Here is a 13,451-nt window from a genome sequence, read left to right on the forward strand (position 1 = left end):
TATACACATATATATATACACACATATATATATATATATATATATATACACACACACACACACACATACAAACACAAACACACACACACACAAAACAAGTACATTGGAAAATTCAATATTTCATAAACCCTCAAGTCCTGTTGTCAGACATAGAGGGCATGTAAAATTAAAGATGAAATGGATCTGCCAGACATGTCTCATTAAGTTATTTATGGGTTGGAAGGCTGTGTCGTATAATGAAACGTTCTGTACAGTACCGTCAGATATAGGCCACAGCAGGAGGCCCTCTTTTCTTTGGCCTCCGGTGGGTGGATGCCATACTCTTCTCTAAAAAATGCAGAATGGACAAAGACGGTTAGTAGTGAAAATAATCACAATTGCCATGGATAAGCCTTCTTGTTACATTTTGACAATGTGGTGTATGTTGTCAAGATTTATGCCATCTGTTAAACATGTATTACAAATTAGCACTGGCTTGTTAACCATTTATATTTCTGTAATACATCGGTCATCCTCACTGATGCACAGCACCTTTCGACAACAAGCAGACAAACTGAAATCAAACCTTTCAGTTCATCTTAAATTCTTGTTTAACCTTCATTAAATTAGCAATCCAGAAGCCCATTTATAACCATCAAAGCAAATGCAATGACTACCATTACCCCCTGGACACCCACAGCAGTTATTGGTTGAATAAATCTACTCACCCCTCTGTGACCTCTATGGGCGATCTGTAGGCCTTTAATTGGTTGCGCTGTTTCATGGGACAGAGCATCCGTCCAATCAAAATAAGGGTGATGATAGCAGAGGGGAGGAGGACGAAAGCAAGGAGAACCGCAACATCAGAAAAGCGAATGCTGGGCACTATGGAGGAGGAGGTGAGGTAATAAGAAACACGCTAACAAGTTGTTTATGACCACAAAGACCCATGACATCATGTCGGCCATTCTCGCTTACAAAAGCCTTATTTCACTGAGCAATACTGTGCATGTACACTACATACAGTCTATACACAGTTCTCCACAATCTCAGCAAATAATCACTTCTTACCAATTGAGAAGTGAAAATATAACAATCACTTAAAAGAAGAAAACTAATAACTTATAGATAGATATGAAGCATAAAGACAGAAACCGGAGGAACGCAGCTAGCTTGGCTCTGTCGAACGCTGATTATTTAACACTTTTAATAATTACAACTACAAATGTAGGTAAAAAAGATTTAGATGTCTGTCAAATTCCAAAACTTAGATCTGCTAAATATGCAGGAAAAGAATTTCGACATGAGGAAATGGGTCTGGTGGTCTGTGGTTACTATTGCACTAAGTTTGTGCGCCATCTTACTTTTGGGTGTGACAGTAAGCACAATTTGAGAAGTCGGGGACCCGTGAACATCAGGGGGGTTTCTGACAGAGCACGTGTAGGTCCCATTATCTGTCAGCGTGGCGTTGACCAGAGAGATGGAAGCAACCCCGCGTGCCGGGGATCCCTGCCACCGGATCCGACCAGTAAACTGACCATCAAGTGGGGGGAACGCACGTGAGGAGAAGTGGAACAACTGGAGAGTAAAAAGAAAATATTTATTTAGCATAAAACAGATGGGTGTGGTTAAATAGAGTGTGCCATGGGCTAGGATGTAAAATTATATCTAAGGGCCTATTTACACGTACATGGTTATTTTGAAAATAAATGTGTAACCCAACACTTGTGCACAATGTTATTTTTGAAAATGGAGAGGTTGAAATGTCAATTTATGAAAATAGCTGGCCATGTGTAAACATAGCCTAAGTCATTCGGTGCTTGGAGGAAGGAGAAATTAACTCAAAGTGCATGGCCTTAGTGACTTACATAAATTGATATAGAAGATTTAGGAAGACAATATAAATGTTAATGTACAGTGGTGTATTATGCACGAACAGCAGTCTCACCTGGAAAGCTACAACTAAAACTGGAAATCAATTGTTTCTTCTTCCGAAAAGGATATAATATGAATCAACACTCCTGAATCAAACATATCAGTTTTGCCTTATGGAACGTTTCTGGAGAAACAGGTGGTAGGACAGCTGGTGGTGGGACATTTTCTTTTGGCAATATTGTTGATAGCAGAGTAAAGAAGCCAGACTCTTCAGTCTATGAAATATGAATATGAATCTGATGGAGCACAGGGCCAAGAGAATGAATGTTTGTGCATGAAACTCACTGAGAAGGAAAATCTAAACTACAGGTGTCTCCAAAACAAAAATTTTCTTTCAGTTAAACATTTACCACAGAAGTATGTTTTCAACAGCAAACTCCATCTCGTCATTACTCCCACGTCAAGCTGACCCAGACCTCTCCACAACATGACATCTGAGTATGAGTGTTGTGTGTGTGGGTGGAGAAGGGGGAATGAAAATGTGAAAATACTACACTAGCTTTTCACAGAGGAAACGAAGAGTGTAGAGCTTGTGTTTTAATGCATTTTATGACAACCTGGGTAGTTACCAGACACCTGAGACTTGGACGGAACAAATCTGAAGGTAAAAACGTAAAACCCAAACAGAAAATTGACAATAAATTTGGTGGAGTTACAAGGAGACAAAGGGCTTGATTTGGAATATGCTCACTTTCATCTTTTCTCCATTGGTTTAAGCCACTGTTTTGAGCTGCATTAAGTATTATGTCTTATTTTAATGAAAGCTGAAAGAAAACTGTGACAAAGTTAGAAAAAGACAAGCAAAAAGAATTGAAAGTGGTACTGACCCAGGGTTTAGGTAGAGCTGAATACTATATTTAATCCACATATATCCTGGAATGAATGATGGACTGCTGAACTGAAGCAATTCACCCAACACAGTGAGAATGATTTTTTTATTTTTTCACATTTTATCTAATTTGTTAATAGAAATGGTTGATTAACATGTTTTAAACGTCACCAACTTGAACAGTAAAAAGGAAACAACTTGTTATAGGACCAGAAGAGAAATTCTAGTGTTGAATAAATAGTAATGTACAGCAAATGTGAGTGGCATGTTTTGTACTAAGCTGATTTGAGTCTGATAAGGAACATCAAGACATCAAGAGGCTTTTAGATTTAGAGTAGTGCAGTCCGATTGAAGGGTGTGTCTGTTTGGAACGAGCTGACTGCTTGTTTGTTTTTTTTCCCCCACAACTTTATTGTGTAAATTCTCACAAACATGTGACACAATAAGCATTTTATGAAAAGCTTGGTTCCACGTATTGCAGCGTAAAAAAGGCAGGTGTGAAAATGCCCTAAAACACTATTACATTGACTCTTTACACACCTTTAACATTTATTTAATTTTAGTATTTCATCATTAAAAAACTAGATAGCACTCAGAAAACTGAATATAAACGGCGATGTCAGTGTTTTATACAATTAATCAGTTCTTCATGCATTTAAATTCTGGCAACAAATCTGTTCAAATGTAGGTCAAATCCACAGCTTCACAAGTATCCATGTATTTCTCCAATTAACCCCTCTGTACAATGGCATTCAATACAAGATAACATTAACAACTAAAGGTATCAGTGCATTTATGTATTTAAGTATAAAATAAGCAGACTTCCATCTTATTTAGAATTTTCTGAAAATCTGTGTTTGCAAAAAAACGTTTTATACCAGTTTACAATATAACGGTGCAGCTCAAATCAAGATCATGCAAAAATGCATGCCTTTTGTGAAGAGAACATATTTACTGCCTTAATGTGTACACACTGTGAATAATGTCAACATGGATAACTGTATATGACCTTTTAATAAACCGAGGCAAAAAGCAAAAGCAAACACAGAATTCCCTGAACAAGCACTGTCACTGATACAGTTTTATGGTTTTATGCGTTTTATCAGCTGCATTTTTCTAAGAGACTGATTGTAGGCCTGGCTGATGATTTGAGGACTTTGCAGAGCACAGCCTTTGTAAGAGCAGCTTGAAGTCACGGACTAGCAAAGAGTCTGCTCAGTCTGGAAACAAACATTTCACCCAATGATCCTTTTAAACTTGTGAGAAATGCAGCAACAAGGACATTGGATTGTTTTTATCTGGGGCCAACTATTCTCACGGTCAAATTTTGAAACAAGGACAAGCCTGTGTGACAATTTAGACAGAATCATCCACTAACTTGGCAAATTAATCCCTGTGTCTAACTAAAGATCATCTCAATAGATTTATTTTTAGCATTACTCAGCAGAATTCAATTGCCAACTATTCCAATTGCATCAGCTTTCACTGATATTTGACTGAGCATTCAGCTTCTCTTCTCCAATCTACAAAATTAATTTTCATCAGGACTGAGGTAATTATGCAATTCACTGAAGCACTGCAGCAATTCAGAATGACACAAAAGCTTTGGCTGCAAAATTATATTTTCTGATGGTCACATGCTTATTCATGGTCTTTCCCTGTGTGATATACGACTGGGGACAACAAAGCAGCCAAAACTGCTAATGAAATTGGAGGGAAAGTAAACGAAGGCTTAGAAATAGAAATTAAAAACCTCTATACTTGATTCCATCCATGGGCCATATCAGGAAACAGACAAACATTATTTATCTGTGATAAAGACAGCAAATGAGTCAAAAAGAAAGCAGAACTGGTGTGGTGTTTTCTTTTTCTTTTTTTAGGTAGCAGCTGCCACACCTTTTTTTCTAATATCTGTGCGGTTTCCTGAGGTAATAACACGATGTCTGCTGACTGACGCACACATGCATACACACATAGCGCAATATGTACCAAGTTCGTCGTCTTCTTCTCCTCCTCCTCCCTTTACACACTTTTAGACCAGACAACTGGATCTTAATGACTAAACTATCAGCAGAGGAACAAAACATTAGCCTCCACTTAACTCTGAGTGCTCCTATAGGAAATGATGGCCTATAGGGTTGCAGCTACCACACTATGGATTCCAATGGTCCAAATCCAATTATATAGAACCACACTTGATGGTAATCTTAAAGTACAATGGTGGATTTTTAGTGGACTGGTCACTGAAACTGAACCCGAGTTGTGCAGGGTTAGAAGGCTGAGTGCAGTTATGGGTTGAGATAGATACATCTAAATGCATTTCGAACAAGACCACAAGACCACCGCATAGGAAGGGGTATTATGGTGGCTGACCAGCTGGGGTTTTCTTGGTGAGGCCTCTTGAAGACATGAAAGCTGGGCTGAAATGTGAAGGGGTAAAACCTGGACATTAGCTCAACATTGATACTAATGAATAAAATGTATTTGTACACACAGTATTAACCTTGAAACCAAGACTGACCTGAGTTTTAGGGTGAAGGTGCATGTGTACAGCAGGTTCAGATATCAAGAGAAGTCATGCTGGTCATGAAGGCAAATAAAGCAGCCAGACATTCAAACAAGCCATGTTTGTACAGAGTGAGCAGTGAAAGTCACCTGTACCATGAACACGGTCTGTGTGATGTTTTAAAAAGTAAATGGAAATAATTTAGTAATGCATTAAGTTCCGCACACATTATATCATTTAAACTGCCTCAGGGCTGTAACTAGTGATTGTTTTTTGTTGTTGAACACTGCCGGTTACTGTCCCTATGATCTGACAAGTCATTTAGTCTTTAAAATGTCAGAGATTACTTGTTTGCAGTTACAACTTTAAATAACAGGTTTATTTGAGCTTAAGCTTTGATTTTTCTTGTCATTTTTGTTTAAAAAAAAATATTTTCATACACAATAGACTTAAAAAATGATTCAACTAATCATTTTATAAAGCCGATTTTTATTACAGTGGTGTAATCCAGTGCAGCTACAGAAAAATCTATTTTTTTTTCAGTTATTCTGATAAAACAGGTATACTCACTGTCAGTGGCAGCCCTCCACTTTGGGGCCTATACGACCAGTCAACAGTCATCTTACTAGTCGGCCTACTTGTGGAAGTATAGGTGCAGGACAATGTGACGGTATCCCCTTTAGATGCATGGAGCTCTGCTGGGGTACTCACTGTAATGGAGGAGACTAGGAAAGGTGCTTGAAGGGAAATATTAGAAAGAAAGAGCAGAAACAAATATGATGTTAGAGGGACAGAGTACAGGGATGAAAAATAAAAATGACAAATGTGAGCAGAATAACATTTTTAGGTGTTCAAAAAATGAAAAAAGGGAGTGGAGGGGGACAAAGTGAGTGACATTTTGCCCACTGTAAGCCCAATAGTGAATAAACCACCTGATAGCATCTACAGATATGCCCACATTGTAGTGGCATTAAAGTGTTAGCACAGCAAATTTCTCCTAATAGACACTGAACTGAAAGACATTCTCATACAAGTTTCTCAACAGACTGTTGTTTCTAAATAGACTTGCAACACGTCTACGTCATATTTCTGTATTCCTACATGTGTTTCATTGTTATCACTTCATTCTGAATGCCAATGGAGGCCAGCCAGAGCAATGTCTGCAATGAATGATACCGAAGAGCTGAATTATTCTGCTTTGAAAGAGAACCTTCATTTATTTTCCAACCTTGAGTCATTAGAGCTGTTTTAATTGCAAAATGTTGGGTTCAGTTCATTTCCTTAACAACTCTAGAGGTGTAAGAGCCACACATGCCTGGAAGGCATTACAACCAAACACAGATGAATGCATCCCCCTTTCCTCCACAACACAGTACAGACTATCCATACAAATTATTGGGCAAATCCATCTAGTCAACATCAAGCTATTTCAGTAAATAAAGGAGAGCTGTGACGTGTTGGTGGCGCTAAAGTAAGTTTATCTTACACTAAAATATACATGATACCATGCCATCAGCCAGATTTATCAACAAGACCCAGGGGTGAGCGGGTCGACAGCATGAACAAAGCTTTTTCTTCATTAAAGTGGAAATTGGCAGTAGGGGGTTAGAGAAGCGAGCTTGGTCACTGGCTCGATCCCCAGACCGGCAGGATAAAACAAATGTGGGTGGAAAAAGTGAAAGAACAGCTTGACCCTCCCTGCAAATGAGAAGTTGTTCTCAATCGACTCACCTAAATAAAAAAAATGGAAGAAGCGGAAACGCAATTGAACTTAAAGACATCATAGGGTATTTACTGGTGGGATAATAAAAGTCAGAAGGATTATATTGTGATACTTCCATAGCTGTCTTGATGTGACCCAGGCAGAAAGGGGGACAAATGTAGCCCAGAATACTAAGTGTAAAGAAAAAAGAAACCATAATGATACTAATTTGCGGCAACATATTCATGTTTTATGTGATATGAATAATATTATTATTGTACACAGATCTAATTCTTAATACTTCATGAACAAGTCAGATGATTTCAGAGTGAATCAAACAACTGCAGCCAGAGCCATGTTTGTAATGGAATTGGAAAGAGACAAAACAAAGATTTAAATGGGCTATTTGGACTACTTATTACTTATACGAGCATATGATAGGCTGCTTTGAATGTGTCTGCGGTTGAAGTTCACTACGACTTTATGATAATGTTTACTATTTTCTCATGGGAAGTCTCTATGCTTGTTGTGTCCATAACTTCTTCCTCAAGCAGGGTGGATGCGTTAACCACAGGCAGTCTTATCATGGCGTTTGATAGTTAGTGTTTACAGAGCAACGTTTTACGTGTAGTGTAGGCCTGGAAATGAAACATGTAGGCTACTATTAAATATTTCGACATTTTTTATCGAAAAATAACCTGTTTCTCCTAGAACAAACATTAAGCCAGACGTACGCAGGCAGAGTTTGTCTCTGTTTTAGCTAGGCTAACCTGTGTTGAAATACAGCGAGATGAAAACGAAGCTCGGTCCAGTTTACTTACCGAAAGAGCCGATCAAATAGAGGAGCAAGACGACATTCAGAGAGGTATTCCCTTGACGCGGTCGACGCATTTTAAGTTGTGAAATCGGGTTCTCTCGCATTACGATTTAAAAAAAATTCCAAGTAGCGTCAAGGCTTCGGAAAAATTCCGTCCATTATCTGTTTTGTCATGACTCAGGATCTCGGTCGCTCCGCAGACTGTGGGCTGATTACCCTACCTGACAAACAGGTGTATCAGGAAGTGGATTCATTGGAGCGTTGGGAGCAACAACATCTGACTTTAAACTTTAATGTTCGTGTGCGACTGAAGTGTGTAAAATCTGCGAGTTTATATCCCATTATAATATTATGTCAACTATTTTAATAACCCACTAGAAGACATTCTATAGATAAAGAGACGCTTAAAATTAGCAGCTATAACATTTGTAAAATGTGTGAAAGGGACCGAGTGTAACAATTCATCAACAATCTTTTTTTTTTTATAACTTGTTAACTATAATAGCCAAGCCATATGTTACTGGACTGAAACTGGGAGAAATATATAGTTGCCTAATAGTAGTAGTAGTAGTAGTAGTAGTAGTAGAAGTAGTTTACACAGAGTCTTTTTGAAGTTTATTTATGCCTTTATTTGGTTATCTTTCTCCATCCATCTGGTCTGCCAGATAGGATAGGTATAGTTTGACAGAATTACAACCTATATAGCTGGAAGTTTTATATACATACAGCTTGGCGTAATATTAAAAATGTTTTCAAAAAACATATTCCTGTATACTGTGAAGAAATCTCATCATATTGCAAAAAACAATTTAACGTAAAGTAGTTTGAGGAAAATGCTTATTCCTCGAGTTGAATATTGCACCCTAATTTGATTAAAATGAAAAAGCAGCCATGCCTAGAGTTCTCTAATAAGGGATTGTGAAAAGTAGGGTTGTTATACAATTAATACAAATTACTCTGATTTACTGCATATCTAACTTCTAATGTACTACACCATGTGGAAATAATTCCTGTGAGAAAGGGACAGTGAGATTCAGGCACAATAACAATGACATTCTGGATATAATGGTGTCTCTGAAAGCAATTTTTAATTAACCTTTACTTAACTTATCCAGCGATGTCTTTATAGACAAGTGAAGTGACGTACACATCATTTTTGCTTTATATCCTTATTTGGCTGTGCTTTGTGTTGATGATCGGTTCTGCAAAATCTAGAATTCATTGAAAATATCTGTGGATGCTGTGGATGTAGAGACCGGCCACTTACCGCGTCCATTCATGATTAGTGTTGTAACGGTTCAGTATTGTATCTGTCAACAATACAATTTAACTGAACTTATGCATTCCACATGGTTGCATTGTTTGTGAATATATGATATAATCTGCTTGAGTTTCATAGAGGCTCCCAATGCTGTTGGAAAAAATGTTTTATGACTCTTAGGTAACGGGGTACTTTCACACAACACACACACACACACATAAATACACACCATTACATTGTGGTGTGTGTGTGTATGTGTGTGTTTGTGTGTGTGCGAAAACAGGGTCACTCTGTCATGGTACAGTAGTGTGGTCTCAGTTTCAGCTGAAATCTTTTCAGTCACAATAAAGGCTCTCCCCACATTCTGACTTTCTGGCGTCTCTGGTCAACAAGAGACCTCTTATTCTGTTGTCAACACTGAAGGGGGCTAATTACGCAATGTGATTTAAATTGTTGGGGCCAGACGGTGTATGTAACCATTATCTTACAGCCAAAAAGCCAAAAATGTGAGTCCTTTGGTTTTTCATCAGTTTATATGCACTCTATGCACTGAATAGTTGATGAAAAGTCCTATCTGCTAAAATCCACTATACTGTTTTTTAGAGGTTTCACATACAGAGAAAACTTTTGTATGTGAGGTACAACAGCACATTAGCCACAATATGACTCAGGGAATAGAGAGGATCATCCTTTAATGTGAAGTGTCCCTGAGCAAGACACTGAATCTAGCACAGTGTCAAGTAAGGTAAAGTAGAAAGGCACTATATAAATTTAACCCATTTACCATTTAGAGTGAGGTGTGTGTGTGTATCTGTGTGTGTGTGTATGTGAGTAAGTATGCATAAAGCAATTTAGTACATCTCCACATTACTGTGCCAGGTACCATCTAAAGGTGTTGAATGCAAACTGAAAATAAACAGATGAAACAAGACAGAAACTGTAAAAAAGTGGGAAAGAGAGTGATAAAGACAGACCTAATTTCCTCATTGGTAAAGATAGCACGCAATGTTTCCCTGCAGTTCTTCAAACCCCAAATTAGTTTATTCTTTACAGAATTGATTTATGTGTGTCAAAATAATGAACTTTTTTCAGTAGAAAATGGCTTATTAAATGAGTCTATGGAAAGAATGGTTGAGAACAGACAGCAGCAGTAGGACAGACAGATGGTACATAAACAAGTTAGTCCGGACACTTGCAGAAACTATTTCAAACAGTTAATGTCAACATTCAATATGTTTCTTTTTTTATTTGGAAAAGGGCCAAACCCATAAGCAGGAGGAGGTGAAGGTGTTGGGAACAACAGCAAATCAATACCTTATGATTCAGCCGATTGCTCCGCTGCATTGAATGTTTCATTTATTTATTTTTTCCCCTGCACTCTCCTATGTTTGCCCTTTGGCAGCCACCAGAGAACAAGCATTAACTTGCAGGATGCAGATGTGGTTCCTTTTGTCTGGGTGGAGAGAGGAATAGCACTGCTGATAGCATAGCTAGAGTTAAGAAAAAATTCCTCCAAATGAAAAAGGTGTTGTGTGTGTTCTTGTCTATTCACAATGCTGTCACTGGAGAAAGTAGCATGTCTGCTTTTTCTACATTGCAAATGTCTAATGATTAAATGTTTAAGATTGAAAATGTTCTGATATCAAATTGATTTCTGGGCGTGCAAAAAAAATTACCATATGTGACTCATATTGTTTCTGAGTATAGCAACATCTACAGTTATAATCTCTTATACAGAAAGCCCTGCACATGGTTATCTCCACACCCAGAATTATACTGAAGTGGCAGAATTAATTTGGGGCCAATGTCTAAGCTCTGCAAAGATTAATTAACAAACAGTGTGGTGATACAAACAAGATTATCCAAAGACCCCAGTGTTGTTTTATCAGTTCAACACTAGCTGTCTTTCTCTACAACAAAATGTAATTATTTAGCTTGGTTAAACAGACTCTGTCTCCCAGCCACCCTCTCCCTCTTTTTAGTGTTAGTCAAACATGCTCCGCCCTCTACCAAACACACGCATGCATGCACGCACGCACACATACACACACACACATACACACACACACACAGACACACGCACGCACGCACGCATACACACACAAACACACACAGTCGTGTCTGGCTATCTTTGTGGGGACCAGTCATTGACATAATGCGTTCCCTAGCCCCTTACCTTAACCATAACCATCAAACCTAAATGCCTAACCCTCACCATCACCCTAACCCTAACCATAACCATAACCTAACTCTAACCCTACTCCTAAAACCAAATCTTAGTCCTCAAAAAGCCCTAGAACGTTATGGGGACCAGCATTTTGTCCCCACAAAGCTGTCAGGTCCCCATAAGTATACTGTTGTCACAGTTTTTGGTCCCCTTAAATGTAGCTAAACCTGGCCCACACAGACACAATTTAGGTCTGTCAGTCAGTAACTAAAGTTGCACCCACAGGGATAGACTTTGATCAATGCACACAAATAGCCCCCCCCCCCACACACACACACACACACACAGATAGATAGATAGATAGATAGATAGATAGATAGATAGATAGATAGATAGATAGATAGATAGATAGATTATAACATATTAATTGTCATGAACATACTCATCCAACAAATAAGCAAACCCAGACTGCAGTCACAAAGGCGTGCATTAGCACATTAGACTGGCAACAAATTAAACAATGATTTACTGCAGTAATGCATACAGGTAAACAAGTGACAGACTATGCAGACAGACACATCATAAGCACTGGAGGCAGTGCATTAAAGATAATGATGCATAATAAATGATGAAGGACAAGATTTCTTTTATCACATAATAGATGAGTTTTCGTAAATATTTTCAGGTTACGTGTGATTATTTGTTTGTATTATTTTATTGGCCAGCTATTGTCTACCCAGATTACCTTTGTGTGGTGAAATTTTGATGCAACCCAATGTGCTAAACATTTACTGTAAAGGCATTTTTATTAGAAAATCGTTGTCATTATATAAAAGCTCTACAACAAACACATACAGTGACATTTTAAACGATGTTATAAAATACTTCTGGCATTATCTAAAAAATAAAAAATCTATTAACATATTGCTCAGTATTACATCAGAAGTACAAAATTATGTTATAAAACGTAAGAAAAACAGGTGTTACAATCAACTGTTAGTAGACGTGATGCATTCACAGATACACAGAGAAAAAACATGCTCTCAAGGACATTTTGTAATAAAAGGGTTTTCAGATCTGACTGTGCGCGCCAACACAACACTGAGGGCAGGTACGGCGTACATGTGGTTGCACGCTAACTGGAATTTGGCCTTCATACTTAATGACAGCAACATCACATTAATGCTTTTTTATCCAAGTTATGTGATGTCACAAAAGCCCCTCAGCCTTTAGTTGGAGCATAACACTGCGTTTAACAAGTGCTCTATGGCAGGTATTATAGCTGTGCATAACTGATTGAAATGCAAGACCTACATTATCCTTAATGGCATTGAATTGTAAAACTATATGAAATATTATCCCAAATATTCTACATGTTGATACTGTGCTAAGTTGTTTTTGCTAAGTTAGGCACTCTCAAAAACATCCTCATTCTGACTACTTTCAGTTGCATGTTGCAGCTGATTTTGCTACTGACTTCGCACACCTAACAAGATCCATGTTTAAGATAACAGAACGTTTTTCAGAACAATTTGTCCTACTGTCCCTTCAGGACAGTAGCCAAGTCAGCTTCTAGATGAAAATGCCTATCTTTTCCAAAGCACTGCAGGTTAAATTGCCATTTCCTCCCTTTATTTTATATATATATATATATATATATATATATATATATATATATATATATATATATATATATATATATATATATATATATATATATATATATATATATATATATATATATATATATTTTACAAATATTTCTAAGCTCTCACAAAAGGAAAGTTACACTACTTTTAAGGATGACCTGTTTCAAAGACTTGATCATCATCGCTCCATCTCTTTGTTCCTATTTGAAAACTTTAAAACAAAACTTTCTTTCAGTTTTTTCTCCCATTCTACATCAATATGCTGGTTTTTGGCACAGCAGCAGCAACAGTAGCAGTAGCAGTAACTCCACTTGGGAGAACCAAGAAAACTCTGGGGATCTCTCTAGTGCGCTTTCTGGTTGGCTACAGTGTTTCTGATTCCCTGTCTGTCCCGGTCGGAGTCGTAGTTGTCGCTGTCGTCAACTTGGCTCAAGCATTTGTCTTCTGAGGAGCTTGATTCTTTTATGCTAGGGTCTGAGATCATGCCTTAAGAACTGCCAAAATCTATGGTTGTCTCTGATAGGTAGAGTTGGACGTCCCTTAATGGGTGGCTGGGACACACACGCACACAGAGAAGAGACATGCACCAGGGGGAGCAAAATAGCA

The 13,451-nt window shown here is 37.9% G+C and overlaps 1 protein-coding gene across 1 annotated transcript in view; it reads right to left on the bottom strand.

Moving 5' to 3' along the window:
* Nucleotides 1-8,036, bottom strand: part of mpzl3 (myelin protein zero-like 3) — an 8,744-nt gene extending 708 nt beyond the window's left edge. The window contains exons 1-5 of the mRNA XM_034867133.1: nucleotides 7,773-8,036; nucleotides 5,820-5,986; nucleotides 1,344-1,557; nucleotides 708-864; nucleotides 258-327 (exon numbers count right to left, since the gene is read on the bottom strand). Of these exons, the coding sequence (XP_034723024.1) occupies nucleotides 258-327; nucleotides 708-864; nucleotides 1,344-1,557; nucleotides 5,820-5,986; nucleotides 7,773-7,872 (708 nt within the window). The 5' untranslated portion in view covers nucleotides 7,873-8,036. The remainder of the gene's footprint in view (nucleotides 1-257; nucleotides 328-707; nucleotides 865-1,343; nucleotides 1,558-5,819; nucleotides 5,987-7,772) is intronic.
* Between the last annotated feature and the right edge of the window lie 5,415 nt (nucleotides 8,037-13,451).

Source organism: Etheostoma cragini, chromosome 3 (assembly GCF_013103735.1).
Source record: "Etheostoma cragini isolate CJK2018 chromosome 3, CSU_Ecrag_1.0, whole genome shotgun sequence".
NCBI classification, from domain to species: domain Eukaryota; kingdom Metazoa; phylum Chordata; class Actinopteri; order Perciformes; family Percidae; genus Etheostoma; species Etheostoma cragini.